Source organism: Anabrus simplex, chromosome 6 (genome assembly GCF_040414725.1).
Source record: "Anabrus simplex isolate iqAnaSimp1 chromosome 6, ASM4041472v1, whole genome shotgun sequence".
Classification (NCBI taxonomy): domain Eukaryota; kingdom Metazoa; phylum Arthropoda; class Insecta; order Orthoptera; family Tettigoniidae; genus Anabrus; species Anabrus simplex.
In genome coordinates this window covers 303,292,014-303,317,407 of record NC_090270.1, presented here as the reverse complement: position 1 = coordinate 303,317,407, position 25,394 = coordinate 303,292,014, and the positions used below count along the sequence as shown (strand labels likewise).

The window sequence follows — 25,394 nt, the reverse complement described above, 5'->3', positions numbered from 1 at the left end:
TTTTAACTTCAAGCAGATCTAACGAATTTTTTCGTACAGAGGATTTCTACTGTCCAAGATATTGTTCAAATTATAGTTGTCATTATTAAAAAATTGATCTATAAATATGAACACTTTTTCAGGTGCGTTCATAGTGCTACCCTAATTAATTCTTTAAACAATATCTAAATCTTGCTCAGTTGTAGTATATAAATGTCCAGCATCACTCACACGTACAGTCATTGCGGAAAATTTCTGATGTTTTTTGACATTCACATGCTCCATATATCTGCTTGTGAAACTTTGTCCTGACTTCCCGATGCAAGTTGCCGTGCACTGATTACACTTAAGTCTGTAAATACCTGAACCCGTAAAATGACCATTTAAAGAGTAAACTTTATTATGGTTAGAGAAAAGATTACGGTTAGTGATCATCATCATCATCATCATCAATGTCCCACTCCAGTCGCCAGGGTGTGGTTAACAAGCCACTTCCACTCCTTTCTGCCCTTCCACTCTTCCTGCTCCAATACTTCCGCCACATCCAATCCAGCTTCTCTAATGTCCTTCCAAATCTCATCCATCCACCTCATAGTGTTATAGTGTTGTATGTCGAAAATGCGACTAAAAAAATTATTTCCTTTGAATAAATTTATTTGGATTATACGGGGATTATTATACGTAAAGACTGCAAATTCTGATTTCTTATGCGCTTCAGATATTAGTTTAGAATTTCTTTCTCCTTATTTTGCCTATGAATTTGTTGACCACATCTCACAAGCAAACACAGCCCGCAGCAACACACAGATACTACACCAGCTGCAAGGTGGCAAGCAGGAAGGTAGGTGACAGCACTTCAGTCAGCTGCAGGGAGGAAACAATATAGAAGGTAAGTGCAATTCACTTCAATATCAAAGGTTTCTCCACTCACAAAATCCTTATATCTTTTACGTATTCTTTCCTCTTTTTTTTTTTATACAGACTTAAAGAACTACATGTACCGCATATCCACAGAGATGCTTTCATAAGAATATACAGGGTCCGTTTCGTTAACAGCTTAAGAAGTCCCCTATTTGATACAAAAATCTTTAAGCCCCATTTAAAGAATACTTCACAACCAGCAATCCATAGAACTCTACAAGTTTTTTAATCTCTTCGAATAAAGATCAAGTCAAGATTCATTTTCACAAGCATTTATTGAATAAGTGTACCTATTCTTGTTAGAAATTGTAAGAACTGTAACAAGCAAGAAGTTGTAGTGTTAGATTTTATTGACTTTAATGTTTTAATTACAGTGAAACCTCGATTCTCCGCTTTTCAAGGGACCATGAAAATAAAACGTACAACACGGGAAAACGGAAAATTCGGGAATGAATGAAAACCATCAACAATTTGGCTAAACATCACAAAAATGAAATATGCATAATTATAATCTTACAAAAACTCGTAAACCAAACCAAAATACAGCACCAGTGGGACTGCCTGCCAAGCGACCGCTGATCAGCCCGAAGGCCTGCAGATTACGAGGTCGCATGGTCAGTGCGACGAATCCTCTCGGCTGATATTCCTGGCTCACTAGATCGGGATCGCCATCTCACCATTAGATAGCTCCACAATTAAAAGTAATCACGTAGGCTGAGTGGACCTGGAACCAGACTTATATCCAGGTAAAATTGTCTGAACTGGTCGCAATCGAACCAGGGCCCTCTGAATGAGAGGCAGGCATATTAGACCGCGAAACTGTATTAATTACCGGTAGGCCTACGCGAGTTCAAAATCTCGATACTTTATATTCAGTTTTATAGAGGAATCTTTGTCAGTTTCCCGTGAAAAGTTACTTCAGTTCAGAAACTTTGATTAGGCTAGCCAAACTCTTCGAAAATTCTAATAACGCCAAGTCAAACGACAATCGACCACAAGTAGTTTTTAATTCTCTCATCTAATAAAATAAAGCACATTAGATACAAAAGCACCCAAAATGATGGCGAAATCCCTTCATTTCTTAATCTTTCATTGTAATTTGGTCTACGGTATACTGTTCGTACGTAGTTAGTTTCTGGAAATCTCGTACCGCGCAAATTAGGCCTACATCGACTTTTAAAGGTTATGTTGAACTCGAAAACACGGTTTCGAATGTAAGTATCGATTCTTAAAAGTTCTCGAATGCATTATATTAAATTCTGCCCGTCACAAATCCAATCAAATTGGAAAGATAAAAGAAATATCATCAAAACTTCAGAAATTACGGTTATTCGTGACCTTGAGGTCACCTGGTAAGCGCGCTCGCTGCACATGTCAGTGCGAGTTGGAAATTATACCAACTATTTAAATGTGACGTGCGCAAAGAAAACGACTGCGGGTTTTGGTATTTTAACACAAAAACGTAAAATTCCCAGTCTTACATTAGGACCTAACCAGTAATAGGCAATCCCAAGACCTCCCATGGCTTTTTCTTTTTTAATGTAAGGTGCAACATCTGTTCTGGTCTTGCTAACATAATCATGTACGATAATATCAAAAATACTAAATTTGTGTTAAAAAGGAGCAGTTTCGATTCCTGCCTGAAAGCCCAGTTACTCTACAGTGCCCTGAACAAAGTGACGAAAACCTGTTCGGCAGTACGATCGAAAAAAACGTAAAAATATAAACATCTAACCCTGGACATAATGTGGACGTTTTATAAGTGCGAACATTTGAAGAAACTCGTTCCGTCTTCGAGCAGAGCTGTCGAAATGCGCCATGTCTCCTTGCAATTGTTGTGGCCACTCTCTGCTTTATGATTTTCCGAGATTCTCTAAGCAATACCACCCGAATGCGATGCTAAGATGGTCCCTTATGCAAGTTCACCGCCGTTCGCTTTTCCAGTACCGGTACAGTCCTTGCTTTAATTATCGCAATGAAGGGGCGTTAACGCCAAGATCCATAAATATGCCATAGCCGTCCTTTCGTGAGATACAGTTTATTAAAAAATGATTGGTCGAGGATTTAGCATTGATGGGACTGGGATTTCTGGATGGTTGATCCGGGAAATCGTTTCTTCGAGGAACGGATAATGCGGGACTTTTACAACGTGATTTAATTACGATGCTCGCGGGACCACGTAATTTGAACGCATATTCCGGGAAAACGTATTTTCCGGGAACGGATAATCGAGGTTCCATTGTATTGTATTCTAGACAGGGTAGCTTAAGCAGCAGGAGTACTCCTTAAAACCTGTGTTTTAATTCAATTTCAATTTTAATCTTAATTAGAAGGTAACGGCTGATGATGTCCAAATATCGGATGAAACATGTTCCGTGAATATAATGAAATAACAATCAATGGATTAATCTGCATATTGAACAGGTTGACCCTCCGATTGTACTTGCTCATATATAAGCAGAATGTTCTGAGCTGTCAGTGAACAGATGGCAGAAAATGACATTAATAGATGAATAAGTGTGAATGGAGATTTTAAAGGTAGGAAAGATCATGATACGAAAATAAATTTGGAAATCGAGTGAATTGGAATTAAGGGGGATGTTCCATAAATTTCCAACTTCTTTGCAATCATTTGTGAAATGATTAAATAAAAAACGATAGAGAATCTACCAGCCCTAAATGCAGATCAATGGTGATAGATTGGCGACTTAACATTAACACGGTAATAACATGAAGGAGGAAGAGGAAAGGGAGTAGGAGGAGGAAGAAACTTGAAATCTGATGATCAGCGGTCTGCGTTTAGCGCTCAGCTCAGCACAGCACTTGTGAATACCCATATACTGTAAATCTCGCCCAAGTGGGTTATCAGCCCTACTGAGCTAGCCGGTTGGAAGGGCTGCCTCCTGGACAGACCGGCCTGCCAGTCTTCTGTTGAGGTTTCCACCCCCAGCCTTCGATGATTCCTCTAATTCCTACAAAACAGAAAGTCCTGTTATAATTACCCCCAACAGAAGGGTTGCCTCCTCCGCCAGATCCGTCGTATCGAAGTCCTCCTTCTCCGCCTTCACTGCCGTTGCGGTGTTCGTCTGTAACCCAGGCAAGGGGCCGAATGTATACTCTACTACCAAAATTACTTATGTATTTATTTCTTTTTCTTTTAATTTTAATTTTCGGATCACTGCCACAGATAACTTAATTGGTGTTAAATTTTTTTGTAAATTACAACAATCTCAAAAGTTCAAGGAAGAATAATTAAATTAACAACATGTAATTTCATCAAGCAAGTGAAAATTGTTATTTATTAATTTTTATGTCTTTACAAACAGCACAGAAAAGGTTCTATCTTTTTTTAAATTCAAGCACATGTTAGAAGTCGGATGTATGATCATGATTTAATGATTGAGATTAAGAAGGTTTGGTTATGTTACAAGAATGGAATATAAAATACCCAAATCAATGATAAATTTGAAAGATGAAGGAAAAACGAAGGGCAAGACCTGACTGGAGTGGTTGGAACATACCGAGCATAGCAAGAAGAAACATACATACATACATACATACATACATACATACATACATCATTATAGACTGTTATGCCTTTTAGCGTTCAGTTTGCAGGCCTCTGTTAATTTACAAAAATGTCACCACAATCCTGTATTTGCAACTAGTACTGTGGCCTTATTCAGTTCTATACCTCTTATCTTTAAATCGTTAGAAACTGAGTCTAACCATCGTCGTCTTGGTCACCCTCTACTTCTCGTACCCTGTACTTCTCTTACCCTTTATAACCGAGTCCATTATTCTCCTAGGTAATCTATCCTCCATTCGCCCCACATGACCCCACCACCGAAGCCAGTTTATGCATACAGCTTCATCCATCAAGTTCATTACTACCTTAGCGTTTAACTCCTCATTCTGAGTACCATCCTGCCATTGTTCCCACCCGTTTGTACCAGCAATCATTCTCGCTACTTTCATATCTGTTGCTTCTAACTTATGCATAAGATATCCTGAGTCCACCCAGCTTTCACTCCCGTAAAGCAAAGTTGGTCTGAAAAAAGAGCGATGTAAAGATAATTTGGTCCGGGAGCTGTCTTCCTTCTTACAGAATACTGTTGATCGCAACTGCAAGCTCACTGTATTAGCTTTATGCACCTTGATTCAATCTCACTTACTATATTACCATCCTGGGAAAACACATCCTGGTGCAGCTTTGTATCACCAATCTGACATTCAATTCTCTCAGATTTCTTACCTACTGATATCCATTTAGTCTTCAAAAGGCTCCTTTTCATACCTACCATACTCACTGCACCTATTTTCTAGTTGCAAGATATTAGACTGTAGGCCTTCGGCACAATCTGCCATTAAGACCTAGTCGTCAGTATAGGCCAGACTGTTTACTACATTTCCACCTAACTGAATCCCTCCCTGCCACTTTATACCTTTCAGCGGAACAACAAAGGTGAAAGATTACAGCCTTGTCTAACCCCTGTAAGAACCCTGAACCAAGAACTCATTCTACCAACAATTCTCACTGCAGCCCAATTTTCAACATAAATATCTTTGATTGATTTTAACAATCTACCCTTAATCCCATAGTCCCCCAGTATGGTGAACATCTTTTCCCTTGGTACCCTGTCATATGCTTTCTCTAGATCTATGAAACAGAAACACAACTGTCTATTCCTCTCGTAGCATTTCTCAATTACCTGGCGCATACTGAAAATTTGATCCTGACAGCCTCTCTGTGGTCTGAAACCACACTAGTTTTCATCCAACTTCCTCCCAACGACTGATCACACCCTCCCTTCCATTGCCTGGTACACTAATCAATGAGATACTGTACCTCGATAGTTGTTGCAATCCTTCCTGTTCCCCCGCTTATAGATAGATGCAATTACTGCGTTCGTCCAACTAAAGGTACCTTACCAACACTCCATGCCAATCTTATTATTCTATGAAGCCATTTCATCCCTGCCTTCCCACTACACTTCACCATTTCAAGTCAAGTTTCATCTATTCCTGCTGCTTTATGACAATGGAGTTTATTTACTATCCTTTCCACTTCTTCATACGTAATTTCACCAACATCATTTTCCTCCTCCCCTTGAGTTCCGTTGTTACCGACACCACCATGAAGATTTCCTTTTACGTTGAGAAAATTTTCAAAATATTATCTCCACCTGTCCGGTGATTCCCTGGGATCGATAGTAGAACCTCGATAATTCGAAATCTGTTAATTCAAAATCTCGCCTAATTCAAAGCAGCTCTTGTTCCCGGAAACATGAGGTATGGTTTTGTATGTTATTTAAATCGCTTAATTCAAAATATGGAAAATCCGTAATTCGAAAAACAATGTCGGTCCCATTACCAAAATTCAGACTTTTAATTCAAAACTGCCTTTACATTTTGAAAAAAAAAATTACAGAGTAATTTCAATTCAAAATTTTTTCACGTCATGAAATAACGTGTCTTCCGGAACGTGCAGGGGTAACTTTGCGCACTTTCACCTACTTCAGCGTGTCTACAGTGTGCTTCATTTCTGCTCTGTTCGACCGTAATCGTAATTATTTTGTATTCAACGTTTTAAGGAACGCCACAATATCACGGAGGCCTAGAGGTCTAGCAAGCAGTGTGCGGAGAGGTAGAATCCGCAAACACTGGCGATGCCGACAGCATAATCAATTCATACGCACCAAACAATATTGTCAAGGCTGATGAAACTGCATTGTTTGTTTGCTTTATTTTTTTAATGTGAGGCCAAAAGGACTTATGGTTTTGAAGGAGAGAATTGCCAGCTGGGAAATGTTCTGTGTTGTTATGCAGTGCACATGAAAGTGTGAGACTTCCTTCCACTGTCATAGGAAAGTTCAAAAACCCAGGATGTTTTAAGAGCGTCAGGCACTTTCCATGCCAGTACAAGGCATCTAAAAATGCAGACAGTACAGTAATCCAAAAGATAAAGCATTTGCACAGGGAAGCCAGCATAATTTTTCACCTTGGAATTGTGTTTTTCTTCTTCACGTTGCGTGAGGTTATAGTTTTATACAAGTGCATTATTTGAATAATGTAAATGCACCTTGTTGGATACATTTTGGAAACAGTTTTTTTCCATGGCATTTGAGAGCTTTAAACTGTGAATCAAGGTTAATTGCATGCAGTAACGGGTCTTAGAATATACCGTATTGTGACGCCACAAGGGTTGGAGGTTAATTTGAAATCATGTAATTCAACGTCCGATTTTTGCGTCCCAACGACTTCAAATTAACAAGGTTTCACTGTATTATGAGTTCACCTGAATGACCCAAAACACTGTTCATTTCCTTTTTCCTTCCCTTCCTAAGATTCTTTATTACTGTCCAGAAAGGTTTCCCTGCTGCTTGACCTAGCCTTTCCAGGTTATTACCAAAAACTTCCCATGACTTCTTTTTGGATTCAGCAACTATTTGTTTCGCTCTGTTTGTTTCATCTATGTACAATTCCCTGTTTGCATCGGCCCTTGTTTAGAGCCATTTCTGATAAGCCTTCTTATTACGTTTACAAGCTGTTCTCACTTCGTAATTCCACGCAGATGTTCACTTTTTCCCATCTTTACACACAGTTGTTCCTAAGCATTCCCTTGCTGTTGCTACTACAGCATCCCTGTATGCCACCCATTCTCTTTCTATATCCGGAACCTGCTTACTGTCCACTGTTCGGAACTTCCTACTAATTATATCCATGTACTTCTGCCTAATTTCCTCGTCCTGGAGATTTTCTACCTCATTCGTCTACAGACAGTTTTCACTTTCTCTATCCTAGCCCTAGAGATACTTAAGTCACTACAGATCAGATAATGGTCTGTTACATCAAAAAATCCCTGAAAAACCTGTACATTCTTAACAGATTTCCTGAATTCGAAGTCGGTTAAGATACAGTCTATCATGGATCTGGTACCCCTAGCCTCCCATGTGTAGCGGTGAATAGCCTTATGCTTGAAGAATATATTCGTAACTGCTAAACCCATACTAGCACAGAAGTCCAGCAAACGCTTCCCATTCCCATTAGCTTCCATATCTTACCCACATTTACCAATCACCCTTCCGCATCCTTCAGTTCTATTCCCAACTCTCGCATTGAAATCGCCCATTAGCACTACCCTATCCTTGCTGTTGATCCTGACTACGATGTCACTCAATGCTTCATAAAACTTGTCAATTTCATCCTCATCTACACCCTCACACTGAGACAATTCTCGTCCTAATTCTTCCAATTGCCAAATCTACCCACATAGTTTGCTCGTTTACGTACCTAGCAGAAACTATGTTGTGTGCAATAGTACTCCTGATGAACACCCCTACCTCAGACTCTGCCCTTCCCTTTTAAACACCAGTCAAGTACACTTTCTCTTTATCTCCCCTTACCCAAATATCACTTACTCCTAGCACATCCAGATGCATCCTCTTTGCTGACTCAGCAAGTTCTGCTTTCTTCCTTCTGTAAGCCCCATTAATATTGGTAGCTCCAAGTTGTTTCCAAGGAGTCCTTCACCTGTCAAATGGGAGTGGGACTCTGTTACTCCCATAGGTCCGAGGCTTGCTTAAAATGTTCTGAGCAAGAAGAAATCGGATTTAAAATATGTGGGGGAGGATGTTGCATGGCAGAAGTTCAGGCAACTCCATAATACACAACAAAGCTTCAAAATAGTTAGTCGAGGGAAATTATGATGGATCAAAAACATTCTTTCGCCATTAGCCTAAACCAATGATTGCAAGTGGATTTCAAGTGATACATCCATATGTACATACAGAAAATAATGCACCACAATTTTTTTCTCAGCCCCCAACAATGGTACGACTGCATAACTCCAGATATGACTTCTTTGAAATTTTCAGAGTGCGCGCGCTAAGTTTCTGTTTCTTCCGATAGATAGTGTACTTAATGTAGGATGCTGAAGTGTTTAGTGTATTTGGTGCAAAGTTTCATCATGGCATCTGTAAGTGATGTACGTCACAAGCAGCATGTTGTCATTGAATTTTTTTGTGCAAAGCAAGAAACTGTTGGAAACGTGCCCTTGATGGAGCTTCAGCAGTCAACAGAAGTACGGTTAGCCGCTGGCCACAGAGGGTGAGGCCATCTGAAAGCGGTTCGGCAGAACTCCCAAGATTTGCAGCGGTCAGGGAAGCTCCCTACAGCTGCCACACCCAACAAAATACGGTGTGCTCATGTGTTCATTCACGAGGACTGATGCAGAACGATTTGGATATTCGCACGGGAGCTGTAATTCAGCAAAGTGTTCCCGATTACGCAAAAAATGTGTTCACGATGGAATCCGCGCTGTCTTACGGAGGAACACAAAACTCTCAGAAAAAAAAAGTTTTTTGATGAGTTGCTGCAACGGTTTGAAGCCGAGGAGGAAGCCTTCTTGTCCCAGATTGTGACAGGTGATTAAACCTGGGTTCACCATTATGAGCCCGAAACAAAACAGCAATCGATGGAACGGCGCCATTCCGACTCTCCACAGAAGAAAAAATTCAAAGCAACTCCTTCTGCTGTTAAAGTCATGATCACTGTATTTTTGGACTGTGATGGTGTCATACTCATTGATGTGATGCCTCTCGGCATCACTATTAATTCTGAGGCACATGTGAACTCAACCAAACTCAAGAAGCGCTTCCAGCGACTTGGGACGCCATAACCACCTATGTGATTGTTTGCTTCAAACATGATAATGCAAGCCTTCACACAAATTTGAGAATGTTATAACACTCACAAAACTGGGTTGGACAGTGTTAACCCATCCACCCTATAGCCCTGAAATCGCGACCTCAGACTTTCGCTTGTTTGGGCCATTGAAGAATGCCATTCGTGGGAGATATTTTGAGGATGACGAAGAGGTGATGTGCACAGTAAAGAAATGGCATTGTGAACAGAACAAGGAATGGTACCGACAGGGCACACACTCTCTTTCATCTCACTGGAGGACGGCCATAGAACGGGAAGGAAAATACATGGAAAAAAGGGAATGTAGAAGAAAAATCATTCTTTCTTGTGTATAAAGTTCATTGTGTTCAATAAATAATTGTCGAAGAAGCAAAATGTGGTACGTTAGTTTCTGGGCTACCCCCGTCCGTCCGTCCGTCCGTCCATTACATACATACATACATACATACATCTTCACTATACACTGTTCTGTCTTTCTGTGTTCAGTCAGCAACCCATTGTGAATTAACCATGCACCTCCACAATCCTCTTTCAACTAGCTCTATGGCTCATTTACTTCTGCAACTTGTCTCTAAAACAATAAAATTTAACCATCATCACCTTGTCTACACCTGCTTCTATTACCCTCTGTGGCTGAGTTCCCCATTCTCCTAGGTAAACTAATCTCCTCCACTCACCTCCCATGACCCCATCACTGAAACCAGTTTATACGCACAACTTCATCCATCGATTTCATTAATAACTCGGCCTTTACCTCTTCACTGCAGGTATCTTCAGCCATTGTTCAAACCTGCTCACACAAGCAATCATACTCGCTACCTTCGTGTCTGTTACTTCCAACATAAAACATATCCTGACTCCACTCAGCCTTCATACCCTTACAGCAAAGTTAGTCTGAAATCAGACCAATGGAAAAATAAATTTTGTCTGAGAACTCCCTTTCTCTAAAGAATACTGCTGATCATAACTTTCTAGCAATCCTTTATGTATACCTAGTGCAGTGCAATTTAACAAGAGTTCAATGAATGGTCAACATAGTAGCCTTTAGTGCAGGGAGGGGGGTACAATTCCTGACAAGCTCGAGGATTTTAACGTTAAATGATTAATTCTCGTGACTTGGGGCACGGTGTTTGTGCCGTACCCAACATCACTGCAACTCACAAACCACAAAGAACACTATCCTCTACCTTAATAAACATGCAGTCTCCGCATAAGGTTAGCAATAGCCATACTAAATTATTATTTATTATTAATATTACTATTAAACTATACAATTTAGACTGTGACGGATTGACTGACTAGTGTTGTGTGTGGTTTTTTTTTTTTTTTTTGTTTTTTTTTTTTTTTGCTAATGGCTTTACATCGCACTGACACGGATGGGTCTTGTGGCGACGATGGGATAGGTAAGGCCTAGGAGTTGGAAGGAAGCAGCCGTGGCCTTAATTAAGGTACAGCCCCAGCATTTGACTGGTGTGACAATTGGAAACCACGGAAAACCATCTTCAGGGCTGCTGACAGTGGGATTCAAACCCACTATCTCTCAGATGCAAGCTCACAGCCGCGCACCCCTGACTGCACGCCAACTCGCTCAGTGACTGGTGCTCAAAGGAGTAAAAATACTAGGATTATCAGTATTAAAACAAAGGACTTACATGAACATATGAGAAATATCTATTACATTTAGTAAATATGCATGAACATTTCTTATCCAGAAATTTTTGAAACTAAAGCCTCAACCTTACTATCTCTGATACTTGGAAGTACTGTAGTTCTTGCAGTCCAAGAGGAAAATAAATGCATACTGGCAGACTACACCATTGGGTAAACTTAATTAAAAATTCCAACACAGAAAACATATACAGTGGAACCTCGATTCTCCATTTATGGAAGGACCACAGAAGAAAAACTACGTACAACACGGGAAAACGGAAAAGAATTAAAACCATCAACAATTTGGCTAAACAACACAAAACTGAAATGTGTGTAATTATAATCTTACATACACTCCTACACCAAACCAAACTACAGCCCCAATGGGCCTCTGCCTGCCAAGCGACTGCTGCTCAGCCCGAAGGCCTGCAGATTACGATGTGATGCATGGTCAGTGTGACAAATCCTCTCGGCTGTTATTCCTAGCTCTCTAGAGTGGGGTCGCCATCTCACTATTAGATAGCTCCTCAATTAAAGGTAATCATGTAGGCTATGTGGACCTGGAACCAGCCCTTATATCCAGGTAAAAATGCCTGATCTGGCCGGAAGTCGAACCCGGGCCCTCCGGGTGAGAGGCAGGCAAGTTAGACAGCGGGACCAGCTTTAAACTTGAATTACCGGTGAGTTAAAAAACTCTATACTTTATATTCAGTTTTACTAGGGAAAAATTGTGAGTTTCTCGTGGAAACTTCTGTCAGTTCCGCAACTTTGATCAGTCAAACTCTTCAAAAAATCTAATAACACTAAGGCAAACAACAATCGAACACAAGTAGTTTTTAATTCTCTAATCTAATAAAATAAAGCACATTAGATACAAAAGAGCCCAAAATGATGGTGATATCCCTTCTTTTCTTATAATCTTCCATTGTAATTTGGTCACTGACATACTGCTATAGTCAGTTTCTGGAAATCTTGAACTGCGTAAATTACGCCTATGTTGCCATTTCTTGATGGATGCAGTATTTTTGCATCCGTCTCTTGGCACAGGCCAGAGCAAAGTGTAGCTTTCACCGAAGTCCCAGTCTGATCCATGGCTGTGACAATATGGAAGCTGCTGGGGTATGGGTGGTGCTGAGTAATGACATTTGGGGCACAACTAGTGTCCTGAGTGTTATGAAAGGTGTTGCTCATAGGATCAGTTGTGCTGCAGTGGCACCTCCTGGTCCAGTGAGGAAAGCAATGGCAAACTACCTCACTCCTCATCTTGCCTAGTACGCCTCATTTGGGCTCTGCCATTGGTTTTTGCAGTTTCCCTATAACTGCACAGCCTTTAGTGGTGCTATCTGAGGATCAAACCAGCCTCTGGGCTGATGACCTAACAGACAGACAGACATCGAATTTTAAAGGTTATGTTGAATTCGATAATATGGTTTTGCACGTAAAAAACACCAATGGTGGAACAGTGAATGTGATGAAACAGTGGAGAAAAGACATCAGGCATGGCTATTACATCAGTCCCAAAAGACAGAAATATCCTATCAAAAGCTAGTAAAACAGAGAAAAGAAACTACCCAAGTCTTAAGAAGAATAAAAAGACAACATCATAAGGACACCCTGCAGTTAATTGAAGAACAGTTCAGTAAAACTAAATCAAGGGACTACTACAAAACCTTCAGAAAGCAGCTCCAAAAATATGAACCCCCGACCCTACTGATGAAGGATGAAGATGGTAAGCTGGCCCATAACAATAAAGACAATGCAGAAATTCTGGCTAAACATTTCAACAAGCTTTTAAATTGTGAGGAACCTACAGAACTCCTTCATTTGGACACCAACACCCCGATAAAAACATCACCAGAAAACATCAATCCCCCCACAATAAAGGAAGTCTACCAAGCTCTGAATAAATTAAAAAACTACAAAGCGCCAGGAGAAGATCAGACCTTTGCGGAAATCTGGAAATATGCAGGAACATCAGCAAAAGTTGACCTCCATCAACAACTTGTCTCTATCTGGATTAAAGAAGAACTACCAGAACACTGGACAACAGCCCTCATTCATCCTCTGCACAAAAAAGGGGACAAAACCGACCCTAATAACTACAGGGGAATCTCTCTCCTAGACATAACATACAAAATATTTTCAATAATCATCCTTAATAGGATAAGTTTACAACTTGAGAAAGAACTAGGAGAATATCAAGGAGGTTTCAGACCCTGGAGGAGCTGTCCTGATCAGATCATGAGTCTTAAGTTGATAATGGACTATAACAGGAGAAGAAACAGAGATATGGTGATAACATTTGTAGATTTCAAGAAAGCTTATGATTGCATCCATAGAGAATCTCTGTTTAAAATTTTAAGACACCTTGGACTACACCCCAAATTAATAAACATGATAAAATTGACTCTCACCAATACCAAGTCAAAAGTGAAGTTTAGGGGGGAAACATCAGAGACATTTGAAATTAAAACTGGACTACGGCAGGGAGATGGGCTCTCACCACTATTATTTAACTGTGCTCTAGAAATGGTAATGAGGGAATGGTTTAGAAAATCTCCCCCCAAAATAAAGATTGGCCGAAAAATCAAAACAAATTGCCTGGGTTTTGCTGACGATTTAGCATTACTAGCAGTGGACATAAAAGAAGCAAAAACCCAGATATCAGAACTTCAAAACATTGCAAATAAAATTGGCCTCAAAATATCATTTGAAAAAACAGAAATTATGCCCCAAAAACCAACACAGCTAAAAGAAGTCACCATAAATGGTAATAAAATCAAAATAGTAACTCAGTTTAAATATCTTGGAGAAGTAATAACACATAACTTAAATGAAAAAATCTCAATCCAAGTAAGAACAAATAGATTAGCTAAAGCACAAAAATTAACATGGGATATCTACAAAAAGAAATGTCTATCAATAAATACAAAAATAAAACACTACAACACAGTTATAAAACCGGAAGCTACATATGCAGCAGAAACACTCTTTTACCTGAATAAACAATCAAAGACTGACAGACTTCAGAAAATTGAAAGGAGGATTGGAAGAACCTGTATCAACAAAAAATATCAGAAAGATGGACAGTGGCGGTTAATACCTAACAAAGTCGTGTACAAAGAGCTAGAACCCATTACAGATACTATGCGTAAGAGGAGACTGGGATTCTTTGGACATATCATGAGGATGCAGGACTCGAGACTTCTGAAACAACTAGTACAACACAATCTCGTCTCAAAAAATACCACAACAGGATGTAAATGGATCAGAGAAGTAAGAGAGGATCTGAAGGAAATAGGCCTTACAACAGAAGACACCAAAAATAAGATAAAATTGAATACAAAACTCAAGAATACAAACCTCCGCTTTACCCTTACACAAAACAAACCAACAACACGCACATTTTCAACTGAGGAAAGGGCACGAAGATCGGAGCGTCTGAAGAAGTACTGGGAGGACCGCAAAGCCCGAACAATCCCTTCAAAGAGACCTGAACGACGGACTGACTAAAGTGATCCTATGTGGTCATAAAAGAAGAAGAAGAATAATATGGTTTTGAATGTAAGTATCAATTCTCAAAAGTTCTCAAATGCATTATATTCAATTCTGCCCGTTACTAATCATAATCAAATTGGAAAAAGAAAAAATATTTTCAAAACTTCAGAAATTACACTTATTTGTGACCTTGAGCTCGGTTGGAAAGCTCACTCGTTGCACAAGTCAGTACGAGTTGGAAATTATACAAACTTTTTAAATGTAACATGTGCATATAAAATAACTGCGGTTTTTATGACATATTAACACAAAAATGTAAAATTCCCAGTCTTATATTAGGACCAAAACAGTAATAGGCAATCCCAAAAACTCCCATGGCTTTATGCATGTAAGGTGCATCATCTGTTCTGGTCTCGATAACATAATCGTGTACAATAATAGTAAAATACTAGATTTGTGTTAACCCAATCGCATCATTTGACGACCCTAGCTCGTCATAGTTATTCGTGGCATAGGAATCAAATGACGAGCTCTGCTCGCGGCAATGCACAGCTGTACATCAATCCATGTAGTTCAGTCACTAACCCACGGACACCACTTGTATGCATTCTCAGCTGAAGTTTACACATGTGGCTTCGGTTTTTTCCCTTTCGGGTTCTCACACACTTCCGGAACATGAGATAAGAGAATCTTTTTCCATACAAATTCGCTCTGGTCAGTTGGCATCATGGCGTCAAGCAGATGTGGTGGTGTTGTTGTTGAAGAAGGAATACGGAAGCTAATAGATAGTGTTTTAGAGTGTGATATTGAAGGCAGTGATGATTGTGACGACAAAATAGACCCTGAAGTACTTAGTTCGAATACTAGTGATGCGTATAATAGTTCTGATGACACGGAAAGTGATACAAATAACGGCGGTGCGCCAAGTCTTTCAAAACAAGCTCATACCTCGGCACAGACTAACTTGACTGACTGGAACTGGACAAAAAGTGACAATAAACCTGTTGTACATAAGTTAAGTGAATACAGTGGGGTTAGTGAAAACTTATTGAAAAAGTTTGATATGCAGCCACTCTCTGAACTCTCAGTTTTTTGTGAATACATGGACCCTTTGTTTGACAAAATATCTCTCGAGACAAATTCATATGCAGCAAAACAGTTGAGCAATCCTGCCAGAAAAAAGTTGAAAGACGATGACAAATGGTTTGAGACTACACCAGACTTTCTAGAGCATATTTTGCGTTAGTTATACTAATGTCACAAGTGCGAAAGTCAAGAATACAGTTATAATGGAGTAAAAACAGGTGTATAAACACTCCTATTTGTTGTGAAACCATGAGCAAGGGAAGATTTATTATAATTTCACGATTTTTACATTTTGTTGACAATGAACAAGTCGATAGTAGGGACAAACTAAGAAAGATTAGGCCTATAATACAACATTTCTGCTCCAAATTTTCAGAATTATATTTACCTTCACAAGACATTGCTCTAGATGAAAATCTAATGAAATTCAGAAGCCGCCTTTCATATGTCCAGTGTAATAGGTCTAAACGTACTAGGTTTGGAATAAAAATTTACAAAATTTGTGAATCAAGTTCTGGCTACTGTCTGTCTTTCAAAATTTATGTAGGTGATGATGTAACGGATCCAAGTCTGCCAGCAAGTACAAACGTTGTTCTCAACATGTGTGAACCCTTGTGAGGCCGAGGACATACATTGTTTTTAGATAACTGGTATTCTTCCCCGGATTTATTCAAAAGGCTATACGACAAGCAGATGAATGTAATTGGAACTGTTAGACAGAACCGAAAAGACATGCCTCGCGATATCAGTAAGACGAAACTAAAACGTGGAGAGTATGAGACGTGGGCTGCCAACAGTATGTTGTGTGTGAAGTGGAATGATAACAAGGATGTTTGCTTTCTCATCACCAAACACAAATCAGCTGACATGACAGGGACAGGCAAACTCAGACGAATGAGAGGACAAACCCCGAGGGAAGAAGTGATAAAGCCCAAGTGTGGCCTTGAATACCAGAAGGGGATGTGTGGTGTTGACCTTCAGGATCAGGTTACAGCTCTGTTTCCCGTCATGCGACACACAGTGAAAGGGTATAGGAAAATATTCTTTTACCTAATAGACGAGCTACACGGACTTCCGAACTAGCATTGCACAGCAGCTACTAGAGACTGTTCAGTTACCGGAGTACTCGGTTCGAGGTCGACCTTCAGCAAGCACCACCCCAACCAGATTAGAAGCTAAATCATGGGCCCACTTTCCCATGTGTATTCCCCCTACAGAGAAGAAATCAAAAGTCACAAGAAGGTGTGTTGTGTGCTACAGTCGGGGTAAAAGAAGCGAAAGTTGCTGGGAGTGCAAAAAGTGTGGCGTAGCTCTTCACTTAGAAGAATGTTTTGAGGTGTACCACACCCAGCAGACGTACTAAAATAGCGACATTGGTAAGTTTATTACTTCGCTATCATGCATGCAAATTTTCAGAAAGGAATATTTACTGGTTGGTTTTGTATGATTTTATAAATAATAGTGTGATGACGACGACCGTAGAGCGGTATTTAAATGTGATTTCTTAGTGAACTCCTATGCTATTTAAATGTGAGGCGAATGGGTTAAGAAGGAGCAGTTTCGATTCCTGCCTGAAAGCCCAGTGACTATACAATGCCCTGAGGGAAGTGCCAAAAACCTGTTCGGCAATACCATCGAAAACTGCAAAAATATAAACATATAAACCTGTACATAATGTAGACTTTTACAAGTACAAACATTTGATGAAACTAGTTCTGTCTTCAAGTAGAGCTATTCAAACAGTCTCTTTCTAATTGCTGTGGCCACTTTCTGTTTTATGATTCCCGAGGATTCTCTAAACAGTACCACCCAAATGCGATGCTAAGATGGTCCCTTTTATGCAAGTTTACTGCCGATCACTTTTCCAGTACAGTACTTGCTCTAATTATCGCAATGACGAGGCATTAACGCCAAGATCCATAAGCATGCCATAGCTGTCCTTTCGTGAGATGCAGTTTCTTGAAAAACGCTTGACTGAGGTTTTAACATTCATGGGACTGAAATTTCTGGAAGGTTGATCCGGGATATAGTTTCTTCGAGGAACGGATAATGCAGGATTTTTAGAACGTGATTTAATTGGGTTGCTCGCGGTGGGACCCCATAATTTGAATGAATAATCCGGGAAAACGTAGTTTCCGGGAACGGATAATCGAGGTTCCACTGTATCAGTGTTGTGCCAGCGAAAATCATAATGTGAAATATTTTAGCTTAGAACTTTGGCTAGTCAGGTTAAGTCATCTAAGATTCAACACTGCGCTAATTATACCGAAGAATTCTTGTTATTAATTATATCTATATGCTACAGATTAGTATTTCTCAAACCCAGTCACACAGCAGATTTTGCAGTCGCAATGATGACATATTCAGTGTGGAACTTCAGTATTCATTCCGTAAAAATGCTAGGATAGTGCCTAACTTCTAGTTCTGCAGCCCAGCAAGAGCTCAAGAGCTCACTGCAACTAGTCTTTAAAAAAAAAAAAGTTACCTTAATGCTTAAATAGGGTGAACATGAATAGATAGAATATATTTTTCTACACTTAACTGTTCCTGCAAAGCAGTTTTCAAGAAGTTTAAAGAAACACGCTCAAAAGAGTTTAGTGACTTACTATCAAAATGCTGCGCCTGCTCCATGAGAAACTGACTGCCCTGCTCCCACTGTCGTTCCAACAATTGGTCTAAGCTTTGTGGTATGCTACCAGGAGCTGCAGCATTGGCTGAATTATTGTTATTTGCTGCAGATGTGGAAATACCTGCAGCGCCAGCCGAGGAGTTGGATACTGATCGAACCTAACAACAAACATTTTGAAATTAATCAACATTATAGATAGATAGATAGATAGATAGATAGATAGATAGATAGATAGATAGATAGATAGATAGATAGATAGATAGATAGATAAATAAATAAATAAATAAATAAATAAAACCATCATAGAATGTAGACATAGAAATTCATTCCCAAGAGTTACTTTAACTAAAGCGTAATATTTGTAAGAGTGGTGGAAGCGAACTATATAGCCTTTCACTTCAATCCTATTGGCTGTTAAGTTGAGAAATATGACAGCGTGTATTATATGAATTACAGGTTACATGTAACAAGCTTTAAGTTTAGTTTAAATATTCACTATCTGATGAATTACAGGATCATTTTGAAGTTAGAATGTCACTATTTTGTTCAAGTAAGCCGTAAGTAATGTAATTACTAGTGGGCATATTCATATGCACTAAAAACAACAAAATATGCATGGATGTATTGTAATATTTTGATGAGTACCAATAAATAAAAATATATAAATAAATAACATTAGTAAAAAACTTCATAAAATACGTGAAATAAATTAAATTAATAAAAATAGTTAACCGAAATGTCCGTAGTATGGGAGCCAGAGTTCACCAAAATGGATCCCTCGAATTTAGATAAAGCATGATAATTCTTCTCCTCCCAGGGCGTATACATAATGCTGCGTACTGGTACAATTGCTTCAGGCCTTACCTAACCTTCTGAAAACGACTAAATAGGTAGAAACTCCACCTAGGTTCATCAATAACTCCACTGATTCTAAAATACCTAACTATATTCTCAATCAAATCCATGCATGAGCACCTCATCAACACACCAAAATACACTTGTAATACACAAACAAAAGATTGCTGGAAGACTCCATATTTACAACAACAAAGAAAACAGTGGCAAAACAAAAGCAAGAACTATGCCACCATTTGCAGATAGTCCCTTTGAACAATGCACATATGTGTTCACTGTCTCCGTATCAACACGACTTGCCGATTCTCATAATCAGCACTTATAATATCACACAGATACTGTACCTCAGAATACAGTGTTCACTGATTTTAACACTTGTTTTAACACACGCTTGTTGATCCTAAACATAAATTATGGAAAGATAGCTTTCACCAAACATATAATACCAGGCCGCCACAAGTGCTACAATACCTAATGCGTAAGCACTCCACAATTTGTCGATCAGCCACTTTCCATGAACATAACAAGACCACGTTCCACAAACGTTTGAAGTCCAGTCCAGTATAGTGCAGCAGTCTCACTCCAGTACCATGTATCAGCACTACTTCATTCCCGTACCGTGTGTCCGTACTACTTCCTTCTCGTACAGTGTGTCTGTTTGTAGTCCTCTGGTTGTAGTTCCCCTCCGCTGTGATGTCGAAGTATATAAAGACCTCAGCTCTCACATGATACACTGAGATTGATCTTTGCCAGCCAATCACGAGCGATCCTCTTGTCAAGACCATGCCCTGAACTTCTTCTTGCTCCCAAGACAATAACACACTCTGGGGTGTTTCACATGAGTCATAGAACTTTCCTAGTACAACAACAAGCTCATCTCATCAGAGTGGGATGCCCGCATGAGTCATACAAATTACCAGAGTCCAATATAACAATGTTTTCCCATTCGTTCAAAACAAATTACTCATACTACATACATGTAGACCTCCCAGTTTACAAATATTAATGACAAAATATACAAATGAAATACTGACGATAATAATAATAATAATAATAATAATAAAAAATATAATAATAAATCAAATACTGACAATAATATCTCTCACTTCTATATGTAGTGTGAGGGTGTGAAATATGAACTATCACAATATGCACGATGAACAAATAAGCCCTATTATAATAAATAAAAATGTATTTCATTTTTAAGCAATGTTATTATTGAAGGGTTACATGTTGTTTAAATACACGTAAATACATGGCTTGGAACTTGAATAGTTGCAATACTATTGTGGGCACGAAACAAAACTGAATTAATTACTGTCACTTCTATCACATTGTCTAACTTACCTCACTGTAAATGGAATCACCCAATGTTGAAACACGACAATATTGTGGCGAAAAGAAGCCAGTCTTATGTAAGTTATCACTCTGTAAACTGTTGTGCGTTGTCTATTCACCATTTTTACAAAACAGGAATAACGATGTTGGGTGAAAATTCAATTTGCCCATAGCTGCACAGTAAGACAAGTATGTTGTGAAACTGCATTAACATACAGAACAGTGGTGAGAGGGGTTAGAGCATTCAATCAGGGTCTTGAAAGCATGGCAGGCATGCCTCAGCTGGGTCACCCTAGTTCCAGTGAAGAGGAAGTGCAGGCTCTTGCTGCTCTATCAGACAATTTGTAAGTTAAGTCACAAGATGGAATTGTTGCTCACGACTGAGCTGTGTATTCTAAAGAAGCACCTGATAATGCAGAAGATTGTAAATCAGTGGGTTCCCCATGAGCTAACGGATGTACGATACCACTCAAACTCACTTGGGAGCACAGTGGTCGTGAAGGAGATGATTTCTTACACCATATTACTGTGCTTGATGAGACAAGGGCCTAATCGGACAAATCTGAACTTACGCGGCAATCCAACAAGTGACGTCATTATGGCTCACCACACAAAACAAAAGTTCATCAGACCCCTACGAATGTGAAAATTATGGTGATTGTCTATGACTGCAACGGTGTCATCCTAACACATGCTGTAACACTAGTGTATGGCCAAGCCTTGTCCAGTTTCTCTCTGGGGCCGGGTATGAAGTGAGATGAATTTTCATAGCGAGTTTTAACATACGGATGCTCTTCCTGATGTCAACCTCATCAGAAGAATTCACGAGTTGAAATGAATAGTGTAATATATGATAGAAGGGAGAGAATGAATTCCAGTGATGGCACATAGCCTGCTACGCTCGAATAGCATCAAGGAGTCTGCTCAAGGCTTAACATCCACATTTGACAGACGAATCATCATCAGCGTCATATGCTCTCAGTCCATATGAACACTGCAGTGAGGTTTGGAATTTAATCCAGGCTTTTGGCATGCAATTCAGTGATAAGAAATGGTATACCATTGTCCTTCTACCCTGCTGGCTAACATTCTGATGAACATTTTTCGACCAACGGGGCTCAAAGCGGCTAACCAGTGTTAGAACATATAGATTTAACACCTTAACGATCATGACCACCAGATGGGCTAACCTGTTAACGCACAGTACAAGAGAACTTCGATGCATCGTTCCCAGAACTATTGCTTTCCCACATTCGTCATTCAATTTATTCAGTCCCAAAATTGTTCCACATAAATCAATGTTAAATTTCCTTGCATCTATCGTTCCTGAAACTATCGCTTTATCGCAACAATCGTAAAAAAAAAATTGTCCTCTGGCACACTTGATCGTTCGTTTGTAACAAAAATCACAAAAGTTTGTTTCCATTTGAAGTGGCAGCTCAGTATTTTAGCATAGAATAACGTTAACCTGTTACACGAGAATGTACGAGTGATTCCGAGTTGCTAGTCTTGTGCAAGGATCTTATAGGCTGGAGTGCAGTGGGCAGGTTATTCATGCACAACCACCCGTATGTAAGCACGCCTATGAGCCTCCTAGCATCAACTCTTCTCCTCAACCTGCTAACAAGCCCCACAAGTATTCTTACTTCTTCTACTTCTTGTAAATAGTATTTAAGTTGGCCGCCTCACGTAGCCCACTGAAACAAAATCCGAAACACACCATGCTGAATTTCCAAGCTCTGTGACATCGTCCGAATCATGCTGTGTTGGATCTCTAACCTATCATCCGCAAAGGGTCTACAGAACTGCTTTTCCATCTGAAACATTCACTGTACTTAAGCCCCTGTGATTCTCATTTGATCCCAAAGATGAATGAACCACTTCATGGCATTCGCTTCTGGACTGTTCCCGGAATCCTGCAGGCAGTAGCTTGCTCCATTAGAGACATCAACAGAATAAGCGCTGATTGTTACAGGGATTCTATGACTTTTTCACTGCTGGCAATGAGTTGCAGACAATGCCAGTGACTGTAAATGTTTCATACTGGTATCACTTTTGTCTTACTAGTAAATAAATATTTTCCGCTATTGAAGTTCCAACCCGTATATTTGAAAATCCTTTAAAGTTTAATTAATTTGTACTGAAGTGTGATCCAATAAATACAAACACACTAAATCAGAGATTCTGAAGACTCTAATCTTCACTCATGACCAAAAGTTGGATGTACAGTGGGACATCGATTATCCGAACGTCAATTGTCTGAACTCAAATTTTCCCAGTTTTTCCCCTTCATTACTGTTAAATGCGATAATGTTCTCTCTGTCACTCTGTAACAGAACGGTTATGGGATTACACTACACCCTTGGATTCCAGTCTGTCCATCATCTAATGCTAATTAGCTTTCAGTTCGGTCAAGAAACATTCACAAGAACAGCTTAACATCTCCCCATTATCTATAGATTGCGGAAAGTCCAAGTTCCTGCCTAAGCATCTTGGAACAGGTACAGTTTACATACGGTTTTACACATATACTGATCACTTGACTTCAATAAATTCTTACAAAGGTTTCAGTTTAAGACAGGTCATTGAAGAGTTGTTATGTGCTGTGTACTGTGTTTTATAAACTTGTGATCTATGTGAATTGTTTGTGTATAGTACAGTAATAGTGTATCAAACATGGCACCTTCCACCAAACAAAATCATATTTGGCAATCGAAATAATACCAATATAAATGATCCGTTATTGGACATTATAAATTTTCCAGCTAACTCATTCCTGGTTGCCAGCGTTTCGCCCTCATGTGCTAGGCTGGGCTCATCAGTTGATACCTAGCACACCTACCAAGACGCTAGCTAGTGCATACCATGGAAGCCACTGCATAGGCTAATTGTAGCCACCGGCAGTGCCAATGCACTATGAGAGACTTTGTCTCATTATCAAAAATTGATGCCTGCTTGGCCATCAGATGATATAGATGTTGATTCCCATAGGGAATCTGAAATATTTGTTCCGAATGAGTAAATTTATAATACCAATATAAATGGTCCGTTATTGGACATTAGCAATCTTCACCCGATCGTTCCACCAAGGAGTTTCTTTTGCCTTCATTTTGCTATTAGTTTTACCACAAACTTCTACTGCAGCTCCGACAATGCTTTCTTTGAATCTAGTCCACTCGATGTTGCCTTCTTGTAATGCATCTGATGGTAATTTATTGGTCACTTTTTTTGTGTATTCAGCTTGTTTCTCTGCCTTCTTTAGCTCCCATGTCTTGATTTTTGGTTTCCTGTATTTCTAAGGTCTGTAAATTTTAATGTACTTAATTGTTGCGAGGAGAAGTCTGTGGTCACTGTCCAGGCTTTCACTTGGTATAACTCTGACATCACATATTGTCTTTCCTGCTTCATTGTCTGATATAAAATAATCTATCAGAGTTTTAGTATCTCCATTCCAACTGTATCTTGTTAGTTTATGACTTAGCTGCTTCTGAAACCAACTGTTGTCTATTCTCAAGCCATTCCTTACACATAGATCTAGAAGACTTTCTCCTTCTGGGTTCCTGTCTCCATAACCATGTGGACCTAGTACATTTTCATATCCAAGCCTGTCTGATCCAACTTGAGCATTCAGATCTCCCATTACTATGATTTTTTCCTCTCTTTCTATAGCTTCATCTAAATCAGTTCAGAATTGTTCTTTTTCCTCTTCGTTACAGCCAGTCTGTGGAGCATACACCTGGACTACTGTCAGCACACTCTTGTTAAGAGAGATGTTCAACTTAATAATTCTTTCATTTCTTTCATTAACATATATTACCTCACTGATGACATCAATGTCCTCTCTTAATATAAAACCTACACCATTTTTGGCTTCTGTTTTGTTTCCATTCCAGTGTAGTTTGTATCCTTTTCTTAGCTTTCTTGTTCCTCTTCCTTTCCACTTTGCCTCACTCAGGCCAAGAATACAGAGGTTCCTCCTTTCCATCATATCTATCAGCTCCTCTACCATACCAACTGTAATAATAGAATTGATGAATTTAGACTTTTGTTGCTTAGTACATACCAATGGCAAGCACTGCTAACATGGAAATATTGTTCAAATGTGTTAACTGGTGATTGTTTTTGTCATGATTGTCTTAAGGTGTAAAACCGCACGGTCATCAGTCCATATTCACACGGAAAATTGTGAAGATGATTATAAAACTGAGAGAAAATTATAAAGGAATGATCGTTTCCATTTAGACGCCCTAATATCACAGAGTAGGAAGAAAACTAAATGTGAATGCCTACTATATCGAAAGTCGAAACGCTGATCTGACAACAACAACAACGTTGCATTGACCATTGTTGTAATCTGTCTCTTCTGCTGCCACTCATCTCCGACAGATGGGATTACTGTTGTGTCCCAAGTAAAACATCATGCCTGAATATTGCTGGAAAGTAGCTGGGGAGTTAGATAACTTTGCACAAACTATATGATTGCCCCGTCAATGACTGGTACTACAGATAGTTATTAATAATAATTAATTATTATTATTATTATTATTAACTATCTGTAGTACCAGTCATTAATTAATTAATTAATTAGACACACTATTGTCAATTCTGACATTCTGTTTTACTGCAACAGAGAATCCGGAACTGTATTACCTTTCTCAAGAGAAGTGAATTAACCTTTCAAGTGGTACATTTGAGTAGCTGGGCATATTTTCCATAAGGTACTGAGAAGTAA

At 39.3% G+C, this 25,394-nt stretch overlaps 1 protein-coding gene across 10 annotated transcripts in view; it reads right to left on the bottom strand.

The window, feature by feature from the left end:
• Alh (Alhambra) overlaps positions 1–25,394 on the bottom strand; it is a 338,473-nt gene that overhangs the window by 140,157 nt on the left and 172,922 nt on the right. For 9 of the 10 annotated variants that reach the window (XM_067150502.2, XM_067150503.2, XM_067150512.2 and 6 more), the window contains 2 exons: positions 18,447–18,627; positions 3,903–3,986 (listed from right to left, as the gene is read on the bottom strand). In XM_067150502.2, coding sequence (XP_067006603.2) covers positions 3,903–3,986; positions 18,447–18,627 — 265 coding nt within the window. The remainder of the gene's footprint in view (positions 1–3,902; positions 3,987–18,446; positions 18,628–25,394) is intronic. The other variant, XM_067150504.2, reaches the window with a different exon arrangement.